The 22048-nt window shown below is 40.3% G+C and overlaps 8 protein-coding genes across 9 annotated transcripts; 5 read left to right on the top strand and 3 right to left on the bottom strand.

Annotated features, from left to right (window-relative positions):
* Positions 1-62: 62 nt before the first annotated feature.
* Positions 63-1706, bottom strand: LOC17893199 (trichohyalin). The gene is made up of 2 exons (XM_006299126.2): positions 1568-1706; positions 63-1487 (listed from the first exon to the last, which is right to left on the bottom strand). Exons 1-2 carry the CDS (start codon positions 1704-1706, stop codon positions 94-96), a joined length of 1533 nt encoding a protein of 510 aa, XP_006299188.1. The 3' UTR covers positions 63-93.
* A 417-nt stretch (positions 1707-2123) lies between these two features.
* Positions 2124-4709, top strand: LOC17891794 (ABC transporter I family member 6, chloroplastic). The gene is made up of 6 exons (XM_006298017.2): positions 2124-2575; positions 2857-2907; positions 3061-3282; positions 3428-3550; positions 4051-4227; positions 4353-4709. The coding sequence occupies exons 1-6, from the start codon at positions 2216-2218 to the stop codon at positions 4434-4436; spliced, it is 1017 nt and encodes a 338-aa protein (XP_006298079.1). The 5' UTR covers positions 2124-2215; the 3' UTR covers positions 4437-4709.
* A 137-nt stretch (positions 4710-4846) lies between these two features.
* On the top strand, positions 4847-8418 carry LOC17893130 (calcium-dependent protein kinase 2). Its single transcript, XM_023786245.1, has 7 exons — positions 4847-6583; positions 6673-6816; positions 6902-7054; positions 7170-7285; positions 7375-7542; positions 7694-7918; positions 8122-8418. The coding sequence occupies exons 1-7, from the start codon at positions 5440-5442 to the stop codon at positions 8233-8235; spliced, it is 2064 nt and encodes a 687-aa protein (XP_023642013.1). The 5' UTR covers positions 4847-5439; the 3' UTR covers positions 8236-8418.
* A 425-nt stretch (positions 8419-8843) lies between these two features.
* Positions 8844-14658, top strand: LOC17891421 (nuclear pore complex protein NUP1). Of its 2 annotated transcripts, none has more exons than XM_006299300.2 (9): positions 8844-9345; positions 9685-9734; positions 9850-9962; positions 10187-10373; positions 10478-10771; positions 10855-10932; positions 11020-11634; positions 11817-12289; positions 12423-14658. In XM_006299300.2, the coding sequence occupies exons 1-9, from the start codon at positions 9030-9032 to the stop codon at positions 14269-14271; spliced, it is 3975 nt and encodes a 1324-aa protein (XP_006299362.1). In that variant the 5' UTR covers positions 8844-9029; the 3' UTR covers positions 14272-14658. The 2 variants fall into 2 exon arrangements, with proteins under 2 accessions (XP_006299362.1, XP_023641144.1); XM_023785376.1 differs by having other exon boundaries at positions 10852-10932.
* Positions 14659-14818: 160 nt separating this feature from the next.
* Positions 14819-16553, top strand: LOC17893647 (vacuolar protein sorting-associated protein 60.1). Its single transcript, XM_023785333.1, has 7 exons — positions 14819-15008; positions 15241-15392; positions 15513-15606; positions 15714-15785; positions 15884-15995; positions 16095-16249; positions 16343-16553. Exons 1-7 carry the CDS (start codon positions 14940-14942, stop codon positions 16394-16396), a joined length of 708 nt encoding a protein of 235 aa, XP_023641101.1. The 5' UTR covers positions 14819-14939; the 3' UTR covers positions 16397-16553.
* Positions 16554-16639: 86 nt separating this feature from the next.
* LOC17891725 lies at positions 16640-18342 on the top strand. The gene has a single exon (XM_006299656.2). It carries the CDS (start codon positions 16723-16725, stop codon positions 18196-18198), a length of 1476 nt encoding a protein of 491 aa, XP_006299718.1. The 5' UTR covers positions 16640-16722; the 3' UTR covers positions 18199-18342.
* On the bottom strand, positions 18249-19593 carry LOC17891397 (nudix hydrolase 26, chloroplastic). The gene is made up of 6 exons (XM_006298435.2): positions 19309-19593; positions 19172-19222; positions 18922-19014; positions 18733-18827; positions 18532-18646; positions 18249-18435 (listed from the first exon to the last, which is right to left on the bottom strand). Exons 1-6 carry the CDS (start codon positions 19561-19563, stop codon positions 18370-18372), a joined length of 675 nt encoding a protein of 224 aa, XP_006298497.1. The 5' UTR covers positions 19564-19593; the 3' UTR covers positions 18249-18369.
* Positions 19594-19762: 169 nt separating this feature from the next.
* On the bottom strand, positions 19763-20955 carry LOC17891807 (40S ribosomal protein S17-4). Its single transcript, XM_006298725.2, has 2 exons — positions 20847-20955; positions 19763-20321 (listed from the first exon to the last, which is right to left on the bottom strand). The coding sequence occupies exon 2, from the start codon at positions 20304-20306 to the stop codon at positions 19896-19898; it is 411 nt and encodes a 136-aa protein (XP_006298787.1). The 5' UTR covers positions 20307-20321; positions 20847-20955; the 3' UTR covers positions 19763-19895.
* Between the last annotated feature and the right edge of the window lie 1093 nt (positions 20956-22048).

Raw genomic sequence — 22048 nt, 5'->3', positions numbered from 1 at the left:
CGGTTAAATATCTTTTTCAGAAAGTTGAAAAAATAACTCTGGTTATGCCAAATAGTGTTGTTATCACCCACTTTTATTTTGTTGTTAACAAAATCAAGAGAAATATTTTACAAGTGGTACAAATACATAAGCACCAAAGCCCATAATCACAAGAGCAGCTGCGCCGACATTAACTAAAGATACGTCATATGTCCGGGTGTCTTCTTCACCTTTTCCGTTTCCTCCTGCTGCAGGAAGAGAGTCCATGCTGTTCTTGGTCTGTCCAGCGTTATCCTCATGTTCTCCTGTATATTTGGCTAAACTGGTTTCCCCTATCTTCTTTTGCTCCACTCTCTCTTGGATCTCTCCTTCACTTACCATGTCTCCAACTATTTCCTTTTTCTCATCCTGATTGTTTCTCAAGCCATCGTCAGCATCCAGCTCAGTTCTTTCATCTCTTTCTTTCGTTTTTAGCTGAGACTCTGCTTGATTCATCTTCTCTGTTCTTCTTGCCTCATCACCAACAACTGGTTTTGTGTATTTCTCCTGTTCCTTTTGGCCCAGTTTAATATTTCCTTCCTCTTTCAGCTTCTGACCTATTTCACCATCTCCCTTTTGTCCAACAAGATTAGCATGTACCTTAGGTTTCAAGCCAGTATCAACTGCCGGTGATCTACTGATAATCTCTTTCTCCTTCACCATTTGCCCAGTCTTATTCTGACTTATATCAGCATCTTTCTTCCCCTCACTTGCTTTCTCTTCTATCGCACGTACCTTGGCTTTTATGCTACTAGCACCAAGGGCTGGTGAACGTTTAGCCTCTTCTTCCTTCACTTTCTGTCCAATCTTCTGCTGACCTATTTGAGGAGCTTCCTTTCTCTCAACCACCTTCTCTTCTTTCGCACGTTCCTTGAGTTTCAAGCTACCACCAAGGGTCGGTGTACTTCTAGCCTCTTCCTCCTTCAACTTCTGTCCAGTCTTTTGCTGACTCATTTGAGTAGCCCCCTTTCTCTCAACCACCTTCGCTTCTTTCGCGCTCTCCTTGCCCCTTACTTTAGGGATCGCTTCTCCTGCTTTTACTTTCGGTTCAGACTTCTCTACATTTCCAGTTGGCACCGTTCTTTTACCCTCAACCACTGATTTATACGTTTTCGGTTCTTCTTTATTCAACGTTGGAGCAGGTTTCTCTTCGCTTGTTCCCACTTGTTTCTCCTCGATCAAAGGTTTCTTTCGTCCCAAGGTACTCCCATTAGGACCACTTTTCTCCTGATTAGACCTCTGTCCAATCTTCCCCTGATCTTGGACACCTTCCACGATCGCTTGAAACTCGATCGTCAAGAGTCCATGTGAGAAGCTTGTGCTCAATTTACTCATGTCACAGGACTCAGGGACACGGTAAGCTTCATTGAAACGAGCCTTAGTCTGCGTAGAGAGCGGTCGCTGGCCTTGAATCTGGACAGTCCTCGTCCTCACATCCATCTTTATTGATATTTGATCCCTATAAAACCCTGTCCATTCCACACAATAAACTCATAAAGATTGCTTCAGTTTAAAATTGAACTCAAGAAAGAAAGAAGAGAAAAAAGACCAGGAAGGTTGACGTAGAGGAAAATGGAAGATCCGGAGTTAGTCCATTGAGCTCTCGGTTTGAAACTGCTCACAGTCGGAGCCAGCGGTGGCGGGTGACTACCACCGCCCGGTTTTGGTCTCCTGAACATCGCCGCCATATCACTATTACTTTTTCAGGAAAAAAAAAAAAATACTGAAAAGTTCTTTTTGAAATTAAGTTAATCAAACGGACTATGAAACATAGAAACAAGTGTTTGAATGTTTTATATAAGATGTAGTTAGAAAGCAATGGGAGGTTTTGAGATTAGGGTTTGGGTTTAGAATTGCTTTAGGGTATTGAATTTGTCTGTTTCTTCATCCCAAGGTCTCTCATATCATCATATGTAAATGGTTTCTCACTTTCTTGTACTTCAAGGAAAGAAGCTTTTTAAGGTTGAAGAAGATGCGTACCAAAAAAAAAAAAAAAAGATGCGTACCAACACAAAGTGACGTCGTTTTATATCCTTTATTTATTTTTCTTTTAAAAAGCTAGTAGCCTATTTGTATATACTGTATACAACGTGGCATTGAACACGTGAAATTAAGATTCCCTGGACCTAACTACACCATACTCCATCACTCACCGGATAACCTCCGTCGTCTTCCGCCGCAATTTCTCTCTTTCTCCATGGCCGGCGTTAATCTACAGCTCCGTCACGCTTACTCTATTGCTCAATTCGTTCCAACTATTTCTTCTCCTCCTCCTCCTGCTCAACGAGTTCGGTTTGGAACTTCACCCTCTCGTGTTCTCTTCTGCAATCTCCGAGCTAATTCCGCCGCCGCTGCTCCAACCCTGAGAACCACCCGCCGTGAAGTAACCACTGCCGCGTCTTCCGTATCCTCAGCCGTCGATTCGGATTCGCTGGTGGAAGATCGCAATGACGGAGGCAGGATCCCGTTGCTTGAGGTTAAGGATTTGAGAGCTGTGATTGCTGAATCGAGGCAAGAGATACTAAAAGGCGTCAATTTGGTGGTCTACGAAGGAGAGGTGCGTATCTTTTGACTGAGGTTTTATGACTTGAAATTTAATTACCAGAAAGCTTTCCTATGGTGTCACATCATATGAGAATGTTTGAGTTTGAAATTTTTGTCAGAAATAATGAGTTGAGAATCGATTGAAATTGTGAAATTCGACGTTTTAGATTGGTCTTATGTTAGAATATTTGATTTTTTTCTCGAGGAGCTTGAACAATTTTGTTTGTGTGGATTATTTGTATTTCTGCTGATTGTAATCTATGGCTTCTTTCATGGTTGCTAACCAACTCATAGGTTCACGCAGTGATGGGGAAGAACGGTTCAGGGAAGAGCACATTTTCCAAGGTGATTTTGTTACTTGTTTTGAACCTTTAGGTTGCTAACCAACACATAGGTTCACGCAGTGGTTTTATCTTTGTATCTCAGGATAATCCTCTGTGCTGCATAGTCTTGTTCTCCTCCTGTTTCTTTTACAGTGAGCCTTTTTTTTTAATGTAGGTTCTTGTTGGCCATCCTGATTATGAAGTGACTGGAGGGAGTATTGTGTTTAAAGGGCAGAATCTACTTGATATGGAACCAGAGGAAAGATCTCTTGCTGGTCTCTTCATGAGTTTCCAGTCTCCAGTTGAGATCCCTGGTGTTAGCAATATGGATTTCTTGAATATGGCATTCAATGCCCGTAAAAGAAAGCTCGGTCAGCCAGAGCTTGATCCAATCCAGGTGCTTTGCCTAATTAGAGGTTTTGGATTTAGTTTGCATTGTTCTTACTTGTTGTGTGCGACTATGCCAATTGGTCCCCATTGCAAAACTGTATATTTGCCTATCTTCTGTCTTAGTTCTGACTGATATCTCATTGCTCATGCAGTTCTACAGCCACTTAGTGTCAAAACTTGAAGTTGTGAATATGAAGACCGATTTTCTCAACAGAAATGTCAATGAAGGATTTAGTGGCGGTGAAAGGAAACGCAACGAGATTCTACAGTTAGCGGTATTGCTTCCATTTTTCCCTTGTTTCTCAGTTGCAACAAGCAAGCACCACATGCTTCTACCATACTCATGTTAAAACGGCAAATCTAATAATTAGGGATTTAAGATATTTGGGTAGACTTGCTTAATCAGGTACAGTTTGTTTTCATAAACAAAAAAGGAAGTTGCTGTAGCAAATAGTATTCTATTAAAAGTAGTTGACTTCTGTTTAGCTGAAAGGATCTGGCATATTATATATCTCCCTATCTCCTTATATTTCCTTGTTCTTGAAATATCTGCAACTGCTAGCAATGGAGACCTTTCCTTATCTGGAGCTTGTATTATGTATTTAATGTGCTTTAGCATAAGAATGTCATGCTATAGTGTTCTGCCTCCCAAGGAGTGGGTATTTCTTGTTTATCGATAGCATGAGCACAGTCGTCTTATTTGATTTATTCATAGAAAGCGGTATTAAAAGTACACTAATGCAAAGATTTGGTAATGTATTTCCTGTCCTTGCAGGTCCTTGGAGCCGAGTTGGCTATACTGGACGAGATTGATTCGGGGTTGGATGTTGATGCTCTTCAGGATGTGGCAAAGGCGGTGAATGGACTTTTGACACCAAAAAACTCTGTTTTGATGATAACCCACTATCAACGCCTACTTGACTACATCAAACCAACTCTCATACACATCATGGTGAGTATTGTTTCCTCCTGGGTCCACAGATCATATTGGCTCGGTTTCTATGACCCAAAACCCGAGATTTACTTCGTTTTTGTTTTTTTTCTTATTGGTGGTTAATGTATGCTGCTCGGTTTCAGGAGAATGGAAGAATCATAAAAACCGGAGACAACACCTTGGCTAAATTACTGGAAAAGGAAGGCTACAAAGCGATATCCGGTTAGTTATCGCAGATCATTCATAATCTGTCTTCCTTCTTTGAGAGACCATGGCTATATATATGGGTCAGAGACGATGGGAGCTAAAAGCTGATGATTGGAAAATCAAAAATTTCACTACAATCTTTGACCCGGAGGTTTTTTTTGGCATCATTGGTTTGCATGAGAAACTACTTCATTGGGTATCCGTTTTGTTCTGAACAGTTCTTACATACCTTTTTTTTTTCTTGTAACTAACAAACTATAAATTCAGTTAATAATCCACTATGTTCTAAATTATGCTGTGAACCTAGAGTTTAAATGAGTCAAATCAATTAAACTTGGTTCCACTACTAGAGAGATTTGACAAAATAAAATTTACTTTGATTATTCTATAGCCTGCTGATGCTGGAACGAAGTGGGGGAATTAGAAAAAAAAGATACACATCAATTAAAGAAAAGGAGAAGGCAAAATTCGTTTATAATTAAACGCAAACGCGTTTTTCAAACTCGACTAATCATCTCCTTCATCATCTTCATCTTCTCCAGAATTGACTTATCAAACAAGATTACACCTTTCTGAGGTTTTATGCAAATGTAGTGCTAACAAGCCATCCCTCGATTTTTCCCCGCTCATTTTTTCCGACCAAACCAAAACATTCTTCTTTTCTTTTCCATCCCAGATCGATCTCTTTGTTTTCAGATAATTTTCATTGTCTTCGTTTCATTTGCATCTTTTCTCTGTTCTGGGCTCGTTTGAATTTTTGTCTTGTGTAGTATTTATGTGGATGACCTGAGTAGGGGTTTTTGCTTGTTCCATCTGTATACGAAGTTTTAAATCATCGCCTCAATCCTATTATCGTCGGAGAAGAAGAGAACAAGTGGTAGATTATAAGAGATTTGACTTTCACTTATCGTGTCTATGATCATTAGGAATGCGATCAGATCAGATCAAATTTGTGTTCTGTTGATCAGATCTTGATGTGGAAAGCTTGATGCGATCCTGGAGTTAAAGTAGAGAGATATTTTGATGGGTAATGCTTGCGTAGGACCAAACATTACTGGCAATGGTTTCTTGCAAACTGTTTCGGCTGCAATGTGGCGACCACGGCTTGGAGCTGAGCAAGCTTCTTCTTCCCATGGTAATAAGGAAGTTGCCAAAGAAGCAGCTTCAGAACCAGTTCCTGATCAAGTCCAGAATAAGCCCCCTGAGCCGATCACAATGCCAAACCCAAGGACCAGTCCCGAAACCTTATCGAAACCCGGTCTAGAGAGCCAACCTGAAGAAACCAAGCAGATAGTTCTTCCTGATGAAAGCAAACAGAATGCTCTTCCTGACAGCAAGCAGAATGTTCTTGTGCACCCTGAGACAACAAAACCAGAAACCAAGTCTGAATCCAAGACAGAGGCGACAATACCAGAAACAAAGTCTGAATCCAAGCCAGAGGCGACAATACCAGAAACAAAGTCTGAATCCAAGCCAGAGGCGACAATACCAGAAACAAAGTCTGAATCCAAGCCACAGGAGACAATACCAGAAACAAAGTCTGAATCCAAGCCACAGGCGACAATACCAGAAACAAAGTCTGAATCCAACTCAGAGGCTAAACATGAACCTAAAAACTCTAAGCATATGAAGAGAGTGTCCAGTGCAGGGCTTAGAACTGAGTCAGTGTTGCAAAGGAAAACTGAAAACTTTAAGGAGTTCTATTCATTGGGAAGGAAACTTGGACAAGGGCAATTTGGGACCACGTTTTTATGCCTTGAGAAAGGTACGGAAAAAGAGTATGCGTGCAAGTCAATTTCCAAGAGGAAGCTTTTAACTGATGAGGACGTTGAAGATGTGAGGAGAGAGATTCAGATAATGCATCACTTGGCTGGTCATCCAAATGTTATTTCCATTAAAGGAGCTTATGAGGATGTTGTCGCCGTACATCTTGTGATGGAGTTGTGTTCAGGTGGGGAGCTTTTTGATAGGATCATTCAACGTGGACATTACACAGAGAGGAAAGCTGCTGAGCTTGCGAGAACTATTGTTGGAGTTCTAGAGGCTTGTCACTCTCTTGGTGTTATGCATCGAGACCTCAAGCCCGAGAATTTTCTATTTGTTAGTAAAGAGGAAGATTCCCTCTTGAAGACGATTGATTTTGGACTCTCAATGTTCTTTAAGCCAGGTTTGCTAACATTGTAACTTTTGTCTTTGATCTTTCAGTTTACAACAGCTAAGTTTGATTTTTGAATTCTATCTCTTCCACTTTTGCAGATGAGGTTTTTACAGATGTTGTTGGTAGTCCGTATTACGTAGCTCCAGAAGTTCTTAGAAAGCGTTATGGTCCTGAATCAGATGTGTGGAGTGCTGGTGTGATTGTTTACATTTTGTTAAGCGGGGTTCCTCCTTTCTGGGCAGGTAAGGGAGGTTGCATTGTAGATTAAATGCATCTTATTGTTCTTGTTAGGCTCTGAAGCAAATGTTGTTTTCATAAACTATACAGAAACCGAACAAGGTATTTTCGAGCAGGTCCTCCATGGAGATCTTGACTTTTCATCTGATCCATGGCCAAGCATCTCTGAAAGCGCAAAAGATTTAGTGAGGAAAATGCTTGTTCGTGACCCCAAGCGAAGACTAACTGCACATCAAGTTTTATGTAAGTTATTTAAGCCTAATTCATACTTCTTGATTATATTGAGCACAGAACTTAATAGTGTGCTTTATTCGAACTTCATTGTTGCTTCTTCTCAAGGTGTTTAGTGTCTGAACAGGTCATCCATGGGTACAAATTGACGGTGTGGCTCCAGATAAACCTCTGGACTCTGCTGTCTTGAGCCGTATGAAGCAATTTTCTGCAATGAACAAGTTCAAGAAAATGGCTCTTAGAGTAAGTTGTCTTTCTAATTCAAAATACGATCCCAAGAAAAGAAACTTAGAAGTTGGAACAAGTGTTACCTCTATTTCAACTTATTGTAGGTCATAGCTGAGAGCTTATCAGAAGAAGAAATAGCTGGTTTGAAAGAAATGTTCAAGATGATTGACGCTGACAATAGTGGTCAGATCACTTTCGAAGAACTGAAAGCAGGACTAAAACGAGTTGGTGCCAATCTCAAAGAGTCAGAAATTCTTGATCTAATGCAAGCTGTAAGTCTTAATCGATGGAAACTAATCCCTTTGTGTGGATTTCTTTTAGCTCAGATCCTTCACTTGGAATTCCAAACTTCAATGATTCAACTGCTCTGGTGGTAAGAATGCCTGATCAATAATCTTGTTTGGTCTGTTTCGTCTATTTCAGGCTGATGTGGATAATAGCGGAACAATTGACTACAAAGAGTTCATAGCCGCCACATTGCATCTAAACAAAATAGAGAGAGAGGACCATTTGTTTGCTGCCTTCTCCTACTTTGACAAGGACGATAGCGGCTTTATCACCCCAGATGAGCTTCAACAAGCTTGTGAGGAGTTTGGTGTCGAAGATGCCCGCATAGAAGAAATGATGCGCGATGTTGACCAAGACAAGGTAAATAGCTCATTTTCTCACACCTTACCATCTCATTCTGAAATGGCAACATATTTTCAACAATTATGAGCCACTAATAAACGCATGATATCGTTCCTAACATTCACATTGATAAGACATGTTGGGACATCTTGCATGGTAGAAAATTACAATTTTCACCAAAGCTATACACACTTTGAAAAAACATGGAATCGTTGTTGCAGGACGGGCGAATAGACTACAACGAATTTGTGGCAATGATGCAGAAAGGAAGCATAATGGGAGGACCTGCGAAGATTGGTTTAGAGAACAGCATTAGCATATCTCTAAAACATTAGTTTTCAGATTGCTAGAACAAGAAGAGCTTCCTATTGTTTTCTATGAATGATGATGATTCATGATTGTGTTCTTTTTGTTCTCAACATTTTGATGAGGTTTTGTCGTTAGACTGGTTTAGGTAAAATCTGTTTTTGTACTGTGTACTTTTATGCATATACACATAGTTTTTGTCTGCAAACTTTTTGCTGCCTGGCCATTATGTTTCAATTTTTTAATTTTTAAGTACAGTTCAGGTACTGAGTCTGAGAGAATCCTTCGTATTAACCGAGGTGAAGTTTTTTTATTTTCACTAAAGTCTGAGATTTTTTTATTTCCTCCCGCGAGTGGTTGTGGGGCCTGATTCACCTCTAAAGCCCAGCCCACTATGTATCACCGTTTCTATTGGAGATATTTAAGCGTGACTCGAGTATATTGTCAAACGCTAAATCTTAACCGTCATATGAGTTCCATCTCACGGGTAAAGATGGTCTGTGTCCTTGCTTTACGTGACGGTCGCTATCGCTAGCGTTTCTTTATTACAAAGACGAATATACCCTTTCTTAGGTGCGTTGCTTTACGCTCCTCTAGTTTTTGTTTTTTAAAATTTTTATATTTTTGGTACCCTAAACATTGTTTTTTTTTTTCCGGGTTCGCTCTTTCGTCTCGATTTTGGTGCCACAAATTAGAAAAAAAAAAACCCTAATTTCACAAAAAATTTCAGTTCCCTCTTTTCTCAATAAGTTTTTCGATTTTTCCTTAGGCGGAAAGGTTCGTTGAAACCCTAGATTCGTTTCTCAGTTTTCGTTGGTGGCTAATGGCGAGCGCGGCACGCGGTGAAAGCAGCAATCCGTACGGCGGCGGATTGGGAACCGGCGGAAAGTTCCGCAAGCAGACGGCTCGAAAGTCTCAGAAAACTCCGTATGATCGACCACCGACTTCTGTGAGGAACACTGGACTTGGGGGCGGAGATGACAGAGGTGGCGGCTGGTTGTCGAAATTGGTGGATCCGGCCCAGAGGCTTATTACTTATAGTGCTCATAGGCTCTTCGCTTCGGTTTTCCGGAAACGCCTTGGCTCAGGTGAGACTCCTTTACAGTCTCCGGAGCAGCAGAAGCAATTTCCAGAAAGAGGTAAGGAGATTGTTGCTCTTTCCGATGCAAAGGTTTTTTTTTTTTTTGTTCCCATTCGCAGGTTCTGAGGTACTTAGAAAAATTGGATTTTGGATTGTAGATACTTTTAGCGTTTGGATTCACCCTTTCCTTTTTTTTTTTTTTTTTTTTTTTTTTTACAATTTTTTAGAACTGGTAAGTACATAAAACGTTGTTGGAATGTTTGTCGAGTAGCTAGCCAGATTAGAGATTGTTTATGTATTAATAGCCGGTTGTTGCTAGCAGTCATGTATGGAATTCTTTCTTCGCTTTTCTAAGTGGACGTTGTTAATGTGTATTGTTTCTTTTATCATGGACTAGATGTGGATGAGGAGACGAAGGTAGGACACAAGCAGGACAACGTCTCCAATGTAAGCAAATGAGCTGCATCTGTAGATGAAATGTCTTCTTTCTTTGGATTTGCTTGTTCCTTTATCCGCTATAGTGTTTAACATATGTTTATTTATTGATTTGGTCTATGTAAAGCCTTCCATGAAGAATGATTTGATTCAGATGGAAGATACCAATGAATCTGTTGATCCAACCAAGGGTGGATATACAGATCTTGAGAAAATTTTACAGGGGAAAACTTTTACAAGGTACACTATCTTACAAGTTATACATTGTGCGTATAACCCAGTAGCGTAATGACCCACACCCTTAAATTTTCTTAATCTGTTGATGGATTCAACATTCAGAATTTGAATATAAATTACCTAATATTTTTCCTCTTTTTCTTTTGATGTGTTCACTTAAATATTTCTAGACGTCTTGGCATTTTTTATGTTCTGAAAATTTGTTGATCACTTTCGATATTTTACAGGTCTGAAGTTGATCGATTAACTACCTTGCTGCGTTCAAAAGCTTCTGATTCGTCCACTGTGAATGAGGAGCAGAGAAATGAAGTGAGTATTGTTGTGAGACATCCGCCATCACATGAGAGGGATAGGACGCATCCAAATAATGGAAGTATGAACGCCATTGTTTCAACACCTCCCGGAAGTTCGAGAGTAAGAAATTTGTTAGACGTATTAAATATACTAGTCTGTTTTAGCTGAGCCTCATATACAAGGTGGAGTTGTTAATATTCTATTGTTGATGACATCCTTGCCAGGCTCTCGTTGAGTGTGGTGCTTCGCCAGCACAGCTTGCAAAGGCCTACATGGGTAGCAGACCTTCAGAAGTTACTCCTTCTATGTTGGGTTTGCGTGGTCAAGCGGGCAGAGAAGATTCTGTTTTCCTGAACAGAACCCCGTTTCCGCAAAAGTCACCTACAATGTCACTGGTACCAAAGCCTTCTGGACAAAGAGTTTTGGAAAATGGTTATGTCACCCCTAGATCTCGGGGAAGATCTGCTGTTTATAGCATGGCCAGAACACCATACTCTAGGCCTCAGTCCACTGTGAAGGTTTCAGTTTAGAGCCATAATTGGTTATTAAGTTTTGAGTTTGTTCTCTATTTTTACACGGTGTTCTTTTTTTTCTCCAGCAGATTGGGTCTCTTTTTCAAGCATCTCCAGGTACATGGGAAGAAAGCTTGCCTTCTGGTTCTAGGCAAGGATTTCAATCGGTGAGAACGGTTTTGACTATGCACCAAATGGGTTTAAGATTAGTCTCTGTAAACAAAGTACTGACATACTTTTATTTAATTTTATAGGGACTTAAGCGGAGGAGCTCAGTCTTAGATAATGACATAGGATCTGTGGGCCCTGTAAGGAGGATTCGTCAAAAATCTAACCTTTCGTCCCGAAGCCTGGCTCTCCCAGCTTCCGAGAGCCCACTCTCTGTCCGCGCCAATGGTGGACAAAAAACTACACATACATCTAGAGACAGTGCAAAGGATATTCCTGGTTCAAGTTTTAAACTTGTTCCTACCCAGTCCAGTGATATGGCTTCAAAAATATTTCAACATCTTGATAATCTGGTTTCAACAAGGGAGAAATCGCCTAGTAAGTTATCACCATCAATGCTACGTGGTCCTGCACTCAAAAGCCTAGAGAATGTGGAGGCACCAAAGTTCTTGGATAATCTTCCTAAGAAGAAGGGAAAATTGCCAGATTCTGGCTGTCAAAAGCAGGAAAAATCTAGAGAGAGTGGGTCCAGAGAGGTGTTGGCTCCAAGTGAGAAGGTTGGTGGTACTGTTGATGGCACAAGCAAAACAGGTTCCAGTCAAGATCAGAAGGCTCTTGGTAAAGGTGCTTATTTGCCTCTCACAAGTTCGTTGGAAGAGCATCCTCCAAAAAAGAGAGCATTTCGGATGAGTGCGCATGAGGTATATTCCTTATTTCTTATAGTTAGAGTCTTGAATGTTAATGTCAAAGCGGGAAATCCTAAAAACGCCAACCCTAACACTTCTTAACTGCAAATATGACTTTGTCCAGTTAGGTTTTCCCTTTGTCAATATTTTTGCTGTACACCTTTGACCAGTCTATATATACAACTGTGATAATGCAGGATTTCTTGGATTTGGATGATGATCATGGTGCGGCATCTACTCCCTTTGAAGTGGCAGAAAAACAGAATGTCTTCAAAGTAGAGAAAAGTCGTATCAACATGCCTAATGGGGAGAAACTACTTACTCCGTCTGAAGCCATGCCCTCTACATCATATATATCTAATGGTGACGCATCTCAGAGTACTTCTAATGGATCTCTGGAAACTGGAACGATCAAGTTCTCTGCTTTTCCCACTGAAGCTGTTCAGCTAAGTAATATGGCCTCTGAGCCAACTTCAAAGTTCACACAAGGGACTGAGAAATCGAGTATTTCTCCTGGCCAGCTAACCTCAAAAGAGAAAGTTATCCCTCTCGAAGAGCCTAAAAAAACTGATGCTGTATTTCCCAGCATCTTCTCATCACCGGCTGCCACTGACTTATTAAATCAAAACACTGGTGCATCTGCAGACATCAAGTTAGAAAAGACGAGCAGGTGGGTGGCATGATTATTTTTTCTCAGTTTGATAGGCACCTATTTCATCACGTGTATATTAACTAGTGAGCCTCACCAATATTGGTTTTGAAAGTTTTTTACTAGCGTCTGACTCTCTTTCTTGATGTTGCAGCTCTGGTTTTGGATTATCAGGGGCTTGGGCAAAACCATCTGAATCAAAGAAAACTTTCAGCTACAGTGCTTCTGGAGTTGAGTCAACTACCTCAGCTGCATCAACCCTCAATGGTAGTATATTCTCAGCTGGAGCAAACACTGTCAGTTTACCTCCAAATAATGGTTCTTTTAATTCAAGCCCTTCTTTCCCATCTAGTATCTCAAGTAAACCTTCCGATAATTCTTCGGGTGAGGTACCGTCCACTGTGCAATCTCTTGCTGCTACTCCCAATTCCTCTAGTATATTTGGAAAGTTGCCTGCTAATACTAGTAACGACAGCAACTCACAATCAACTGCAGCACCTCCCGCCTCTTCTTCATCACCTTTCAAATTTGGGGAACCTGCAGCTCCATTTTCTGCATCAGCTGTAACTCAATCTAGCGGTCAGATCTCAAAGGAGTCTGAAGTAAAAAAGTCAACATTTGAAAATACAAACACTTTCAAGTTTGGTGGAATGGCTTCAGCACAGCCGAGCACGGGCAGCGATTTTGGTGCTAAGTCCTCAGAAAATAAAAGCACGCCAGGTTTTGTGTTTGGAAGCCCATCTACTGCTTTGGCAGATGCAGGTAAGAATATCTTTGGTGGGACATCCTCTGTGGTTGGTGGCAGCACATTAAACCCTTCTACTGCTGCATCTTCTGCAACTGCGAGCTCTGGAAGTTTAATATTTGGTGTGACATCTTCCTCAACCCCTGCGACTGAGGCCAGCAAACTTTCTGTGAGTTCGGCAGCTACTAACGCTGGAAGTAATATTTTTGGTACTTCCTCTCCTGCATTTACAAGCTCTGGCAGTAGCATGTTTGGAAGTGTAGCTGCAAGTACAGGAAGCAGTGTTTTTGGATTCAATGCTGCTTCATCAGCTTCTGCTGCTAGCTCTCAATCTCAGGCCTCAAATCTTTTTGGTGCTGCAAATGCTCAGACGGGTAATACTGGGAGCGGAACCGCAACAGCAACCCAAAGCATCCCCTTTCAGTTTGGTTCATCTGAATCAGCTCCTTCATTCGGTTTGTCTGGGAGCTCTTCTCTTGCATCAAACAGTTCTCCGTTTGGATATTCAAAGCCGGAACCTACGGTATTTGCTTCTGGCTCAACTCCCCAACTGAGTTCGATTAACTCCTCTGCAAGCTCTAGTGGTACAACGAGCTCTCCCCTATTTGGGTCTAGCTGGCCAGCTCCCAACTCTGCTCCAGTCTTCAGTTCCTCATTTACCACTGCTTCATCTCCCACATTTACCTTTGGAGGATCTTCTGCTGCTACTGGTTCAAGCACTCCTGCTCCCATTTTTGGTGCATCTACCAACACCCCATCATCTTCACCTATCTTTGGTTTCAGCTCAACAGGTCCTGCCACTCAGCAGCCGATATTTGGTAACACAGCCCCCTCAGCAAATCCATCACAGTCTCCGTTTGGTAACTCAACTCCCGGGTTTGCATTTGGTGCGCCTAATAACACAAATGGTATCAGCAATAACCAACAAGTAAGCATGGAAGACAGTATGGCAGAAGACACAGACCAAGCTAATAAAGCATCCATGGTAGCGCCAATGTTTGGACAACCAGCTGTCTCGATGCCTCAGCCAAACTTTAGCTTTGGCGGGGGAGCAGCAGCGCAGCCTCCATCAATGGCTAACCCATTCCAGTTTGGAGGGCAGCCGATGGCAAGCACACCACAGAACGCATCACCTTTCCAGGCATCACAGAGTCTAGAGTTTCAAGGAGGTGGGAGCTTTTCACTAGGCAGCACTGGAGGCGGCGATAAGTCAGGCCGCAGAATCTTTAAAGCGAAGAAAACCAACAGGAAGAAATAAGCAGCACAGAAAAAAATACATTGCTCATGAAGAGAGTAATTTCTGTTGGCTATATATGTACTCGGGTAGATTGGGATTCAGAGCATATCGTGGTATGATGAAAGAGGTAAAAATTATTAGAGTATGGGGTTCCCTTTTTGCGTCTATGCTTCTTCATCATCTCTTTTGTGATCGTGTCAACAACAATAGCAAAGATTTGGGAGTTGAATTGTTCAGCGTTATAAAAAGTTGTAGGAAAGTTTTGTAATTCTCAGAAAAAATTACTAGAGTCTGTAAGAGTAGTATAAGAGCTCTGTCTCTCTCTGTTTTCCTTCAAAGAAAAACTCTCTCTATTGAGTGAGTAGTGTTTGTAAACACTTTGGTCAATTCTTCTTCAGTTTTGGTTTACGTTACTGGAAAAAATTATGGTTCAGGTAACTCGGTTTTACTAAATTGAACCAAACCGAACCAAAATCGTTTTACCTTCTTCTAGGAAGCTTCTTCTCGTTGACCAATTCATCAAGAATTTCGTTTACTCAAAATCCAATTAAGAATATCGTGAATACGAAACCCTTTAAAGAGAAGTCTTCTTCTTCTCAAAAACAATTCAATTTCTCTTCTTTTCGCCAAAGTACATTTGTCTTCCGTCTCAGAGAATTTTGTCACGGAGTAGAAGACGAAGAAGGAAGATGAGGAGAGTTTTCGGCGCGAAAAAGAACACAGAGCCTCCTCCGTCCATTCAGGATGCCTCTGATCGGGTTTATCCTCTCTCTCGCGTTTCTTATTTTTCCAGTTTCAATTGACTAATTTCCTCTTGGAATCGTTTTGTATGTACGTAATGTGGAAGAATTCGTGACTGCTGTTGAGATTTCGTATTTCGTATTTACTGGTATTTAGATAGAGCACCAACCAATCCATAGGAAGGTTTAAGAGCTATTGGGACCAACTTAGATCCGAAAGAAAATTTGAGTTTCGTTTATGTTTTGTCAGATAAATAAAAGAGGAGATTCGGTTGAAGATAAGATAAAGAAGCTTGATGTTGAGCTCTGCAAATACAAAGAACAGATTAAAAAGACTAGACCTGGTCCTGCTCAAGAAGCTGTCAAAGCTCGTGCTATGAGGGTTCTCAAGCAGAAGAAAATGTGACTCTTTCTCTTTCTCCATTGTTGTCTATTGTTATACTAAACCGATTCTGCATTCTATTTCAAGCTGAGACGGAACACAATATACTTTGCTGATTACATTACATTTTGTTGAATTAGGTATGAAGGACAACGCGACATGCTCTATAATCAAACCTTCAATCTCGATCAAGTTTCATTCGCTGCTGAAGGCCTCAAAGATGCTCAACAAACTGTATGTATCTTCTGTCCCTCATTGTTCTACAACTGATTTGGGTCTTACATAAAAGTTGAAGAGGTGCTTAAGTGTTTGACTGTTTTGTTTATCTATTCTATCTGCAGATGACAGCACTAAAATCTGCAAATAAGGAGTTGAAAGGAATGATGAAAACCGTAAAGATTCAAGATATTGATGTACATTGTTAACTTACTTATAACATCTTGGTTTATTTATCTTATTTCTAGCTTTCCTCTGCTGTTTGGTTTACCTGACACTATCTCTGATGGTACAGAATCTGCAAGACGAGATGATGGATCTGATGGATGTGAGCTCTGAAATTCAAGAAACACTTGGTAGGAGCTACAATATTCCCGATGGTCTTGACGAAGATGATCTCATGGGCGGTAATGTTCTTGTTGTTCTGTAATTGGTAAATCAAGATAAATCTCTTTCAATCCTATGCGTTTCTCATATCATTTACATCTACCTTTTACATATTTCAGAGCTTGATGCTCTTGAAGCTGACATGGGTAACGAGACCGAAGCAGATGGAATGCCTTCTTATCTCCAACCCGATACAGAAACAGATTACGATAGCGAGCTTAACTTGCCTGCAGCACCAACAGGACACAATGGAGCTCCGCATGGAAGAGTTCAGGTTAGTTTTTTCATCTTTAGAATTTTGAAATGTTATAAGTATGATTACCTTAGATTGATGGCTAATGAGACCGTTTAACAATGTGATAAACAGGCTGAGGACGAATTTGGATTGCCAGCGGTGCCACGAGCTTCTCTCCGGGGATAAGTTCTGGTGAATCTCTTGTGGAGTGGGATACTTACTAAGCTTTATTTTATTAGACCTTAGTATTTTCCATTCATTTTGTGCATAACGTTTTTTAACTTTGAAAAGTCCCCTCTTGGCTTTCGTATTGAACTAAATATTTTCACATATGATTTTTACATCATTAAAGCACAAGTGAGGAGAAATTTCTATATTTGCAGAAGTAATCATATTTACTGTAGTAATGCCAAAAATAGCAAGGTTTAATGGGCCAACTAAAAATATTAATGGGCCTTTTGCCGCTTTGAAATCTCCCTCTCCCTCTCTCCTTGTTGCTTCTGTCTTCATCGATGGATCAACCAACACCAGATCGGAGCAAGCGACAATGGAAATTCTCGACGTTCGTCTACTTTTCATCGATCTTATTCCTTCTTCTTTCCATATTCGTACTCGACTTCACTACGACTGATCTCTACAAATTCCAAAGTCTGAGATTCACCTTCACAGCGAACCGCATCTATAGCTATCTTCAATTTCTTCTAGGGTTCTACAACGGAACTCCCGATTCCAATTCCGAAACGGTGAACCCAGGTTCTTCTACGTCCCATTGCGTGTTATGGATGGCACCTTTCCTCTCGAGTGGTGGTTATAGCTCAGAAGCTTGGTCTTACATTTTGTCACTTCGTCGAAATCTCACACACCCGAGATTTCGAATCACCATCGAGCACCATGGCGATCTGGAATCGGTGGAGTTTTGGAATGGTTTAGCTAAGGAGACTAAAGAGCTAGCGGTGGAGTTGTACAGAACACAGTGTAGACCCAATGAGACGATCGTTGTTTGTCATAGCGAGCCTGGCGCTTGGTATCCACCATTGTTCGAGACTCTTCCTTGTCCTCCCACTGGTTACGAAGATTTCTTATCTGTGATTGGTAGAACAATGTTTGAGACTGATAGAGTCAATCCAGAGCATGTAGAGCGATGTAACCAGATGGATCATGTTTGGGTTCCTACTGAGTTTCATGTCTCTTCTTTCGTACAAAGTGGGGTTGATTCTTCTAAGGTTGTCAAGATTGTGCAGCCTATTGATGTTGCCTTCTTCGATCCGTCAAAGTATGAGCCTTTGGATCTGATGGCGATTGGGGATTTGGTTTTGGGTTCCAAGATGAAGAACTCGGGTTTGGGGTTTGTGTTCTTGAGTGTGTTTAAGTGGGAGCAGAGAAAAGGTTGGGATGTGTTGTTGAAAGCTTACCTGAGAGAGTTCTCTGGTAAAGAAAGTGTTGCTCTGTTTTTGTTGACAAACGCATATCACTCGGATAGTGATTTCGGGAACAAGATTCTAGATTTCGTAGAAGAACTGAATATAGAAGAGCCTAGAAATGGTTACCCTTTTGTGTATGTGATTGACAAACACGTAGCTCAAGTTGATTTGCCTCGGTTGTACAAAGCGGCTGATGCGTTTGTCTTGCCTACAAGAGGCGAAGGATGGGGACGACCGATAGTGGAAGCCATGGCAATGTCTTTGCCTGTGATAGCAACAAACTGGTCAGGACCAACAGAGTATCTGACAGAGCAGAATGGTTACCCGTTGGTGGTTGAGGAGATGAGTGAAGTAGAGGAAGGTCCTTTTGAAGGGCATCAATGGGCAGAGCCATCTGTCGATAAGCTTAGGGTTCTAATGAGGCATGTAATGAGTAATCCAGATGAGGCTAAGGTTAAAGGAAAGCGTGGAAGAGATGACATGATGCAGAAGTTTGCTCCTGAAGTTGTTGCTAAGGTTGTTGCAGATCAAATCGAGAGGATCTTTGATGAGAAAATAAGAACATGAAAGATTTCACACTTTGCTTAGATCAACTAAGAAAATGAGAGGGAACAGCATTGTATTTTTAGTCATGGGTTGTTGATAAAAAAGCAAATATTGTCAAGAAGAGCTTATTCTCTAGTTTCTTATCAAAAAAGAACTTAGAAACAATGAGTTTAGTTTTATGTTTCTTTTTTACTAATGGAGATGAGAAGCGAAAGCTGACATGACTTCCTTGTACACTGGCTTCTTGAATTCCACAGCCTGTGTAATGAGAACAAAAGAAGAAGATGAGTAGAGAAGTGGTAGAATAGAATGTAAATTTTGAAGCTGAATACAAAGAAGTAAAACTGTACGCACTTGTTCAACGACTTGATCAGGAGAAGTCCAGGACCATTCTCCAAACTCGGGTTTCTCAGTGCCATCGCCAAGCAGATTAATTTCTTCATCTTTCCCAGTAAATTTCAGAAGAAACCTAAAAAATTCCCAAAATTTGAACAAGAACCGAAAGGAAATGACATGATTCTTGATTATCTCATAAGAGTGTCCAAAAAATCTAACCATTTCTGTGCTTGACCCTTCCAATCCGATCCCCATCTGACCTTAAGCTTCTCTCTAACATCAGGAGGGAAGTCGTAGGTGATCCAGTGAGGTGCCTACAGCCCCAAAAAAAGAATTGTCTTAAACATGTTTCTTCATAGTTGAGATATATATATAAAAGGTTTAGAAAAGAAGAAGCAAAACAAAGACCTCAGCTACAATCTCAGCGGAGTGAACTCCAGTCTCTTCTTTAAGCTCTCTCATGACTGCAACTCTTGGATCTTCACCCTCGTCTATTCCACCCTATCAACATCAACAACAACAACAACACACGACCCTATTCAACTGATTCCACAAACAGAACATACATATTCTTAACATTTTGAATCCAATCAGCGAAGAAACCGATTCAAATCATAAAAGAAATGGAATGACTATAGAGAGAGAGAGAGATCTCAACCTGAGGCATTTGCCAAGCACTGGGAATATCCAACCTCGAGGCAGTGAAAATCTGCAGTTTATTGAGCAGAGAACCAACATATCAGCAAAACAAATTATAAAGATGAAGCTGTCTCCGGACATCATAATCATGATCACCTTTTTGCAATCATTCATGAGGCAGACACCGACATTTCTTCTGTAACCTTCGGGAGGAGATTCCATTGATGAAGACGACGAAGAAGAACAACACCGAGCGGAGGAGTAGGCTGTAGTCTGACGGCAGCTGTGAACGAAGGGCAGGCTGGAGAATTTGAGGGGTTTCGAAGGGTAATTTCGGAAAAAAGGAATTACAGACGGAGAAGTTGGATGACGATGATGTAAGAGAAGAAGAGGTCGGTAGTATAATGCCATTTACAAGGCCACTCCACTCCTATTTCGAGCCAAAACAAAACCTATTCTTTAACAATAATATATAATTTGACAAATTATGCACTTGACTCTCTTCATAAATATCACGTACATAACCTTATTCTTGATATTTATTTTTATCATATTTATTTGTTAATCACATATATAGGAATACGAGCTTCGTTGTGAAAGAGATGAGCTGTGTATGGTTTCCAATTGATTGCGATTCCAAATCAAGAAAAAAGTCATAATGATTAAACACAAACAAAAATAAGTCAAAACAAAGCAAAAGCTCTAAATTCGATATGTTGTTGAATCCAAGGAAACCACATGGTTTAGTATCTCTTTCCTGGCCTGCTAAACATAGGTGCAATAGCTTGTGGCTCCACTTGGGAGAACCCAGGAGTATCAGACATTCCCAAAGAGGCAAGCATCTCTAGCGTCTCTTTGTCAACCTTGATCTCATCGGTTTTTATGGCTGACTCGTCGGGGACAAAGTCCATTCGCCTTTCACGCTCTTCCTCTTGTAGCTTGAGGGAGATTCCACGGACTGGACCCTTTTGGATACGTTTCATCAAGTGGGTGGAGAACCCAGCAATCTTGTTTCTGAGCCTCTTCGATGGGATGATTGCAACTTCTTCCAAGATCTTTTTGTTGGTGTGGAAGTCAAGAGTCATCCTTGAGTAGTACTTCTCAATCACCTGACGTGAAGACTTCTTCACTGTTTTGGTACGAACACGACCCATGTTTTCACAACTTACCTGCCCAAAATTAAGACAAAACATGAGAGATGAACATTCATAGTCTATACAAATCACAGAATTGCAGATACATCAACTTTTCAGACTCCTAAACTATGAAAGAATCTAAGCTCAAGCAGAATCTTGAGTGACTATAATAAACTGTGTTCTTTACCACTACCTATATGACTCAGGTTTTTGTTACGAGTCCAAAAAGACGAAATCCTCAGACATTGAGTAGCATCAGAGATAAAGCAAACAGTTTTTTCTACAAAATTCTGTAACACAAAACAAGAGAGATCCTAAAATTGAGCTGCATTTGTACCACAAAATCAAATAAAAAACATCAAAATTAAGCTGCGTCTGTAATAAAAGAACAATGAATTTCAAAACTTCTATATGAATCTGCACACAAACTAAATCTAGACTTCAGACACAAATCGCAAAAATGCTAAAACCGGAAGATACACACGCACACAAGACTGCTGGATTCTCCTATGTGCTCCTTTATAATAATGTACACTCTAAAGGTAAACAAAACGTTACCTGTTGTACGGCTTGGCCGGAGCTGGAGAGTAGAGAAGCGTGCGGTGAAAATGAGAAGCGGCGGCAAAAGATCTGAGATGGCGAACAACTTGTGTATATAAACAAGATAATGAATATTTAGGGTTTTCTATGAAGACTGTACTCGTCTATACTCGGGACTACTTTAACATAGTGTACCTTAACCAATAGTATCATAGACGCATTTGGATAAAACTCAAATTATCCGATTAAAACTTATTCAAACGGGCTTTAATATGAGGCCCATTTAATAGTTGTTAGTCATGTGGTAATGTTTTTGTCCGATGGATCTAATATATTGATGAGAAACGGCAAGACAAAGACAAGTAACAGTAGGCAAAACGACAGGGCATTTCGTTTCATCATTAAAAAACAACAGGTGTTTTTGTATTTGCGCATCCATTCCATGGGATGGGATGGGAGGATCCAATAATAAAATGGGCTTTGTTAAGATCAAACCAACTAATAGTCGAAACAATTTCCAATTTTTTGGGCCCAAACATATAGTTTATACTTTATACAACAACAACAAAAAAAAAATCGTAAGGATGGTATAATACTCAAATACGCTTTTTCGGATTGTTACTTAAAAGCATGATGTTCAATGTTGATATGCTTTTGTGGATGTTAAGTGTTAACACGTTATCCATGATCGACAAGTTACAGGCATGATCATGACTTAACATATATTGTGGACACCTACATTTTCGACATAACGAATGTGGAATAAACGAACCAACTTGCCTTTACTGTTTGTTTTTAGCAGCATCTCATCAAAAGTCTCATCCCTTTTCTAAATATATATATATATAGGAAATATAAAACACTTAGTGTATTCCATAAACTTGTTGAGATCTTTATAATCTTCTAATATCAAACCTTATGCATACTATTTATCTATCCATTTTAACAAAACACTATTAGATGATCACATTGTCAAAACTTGATAGATACATAATAATATACTATCGTCTAACAATTCTCTATTCTGATAAAAACAATTTATTGGTAAGAAAAAAAAATATTTTAGTTATATATGTTGGAACTATATTTGGGGTTGTCATTTTCTTAGTGGCTTTCGAATATATGTTATTTAGATGATTATGAAATATATTCTATGGCTATAAAGCGAATGTCAAAAACTGGAAATCAAAACAAAATCTTTGAGAAAAGAAAAGTTAGTC

The sequence above is a fragment of the Capsella rubella genome, unplaced genomic scaffold, assembly GCF_000375325.1.
Source record: "Capsella rubella cultivar Monte Gargano unplaced genomic scaffold, Caprub1_0 scaffold_3, whole genome shotgun sequence".
In the NCBI taxonomy this organism is placed as follows: domain Eukaryota; kingdom Viridiplantae; phylum Streptophyta; class Magnoliopsida; order Brassicales; family Brassicaceae; genus Capsella; species Capsella rubella.
The sequence above is the reverse complement of the archived record's forward strand: the minus strand, read 5'-3'. Positions and strand labels throughout refer to the sequence as shown.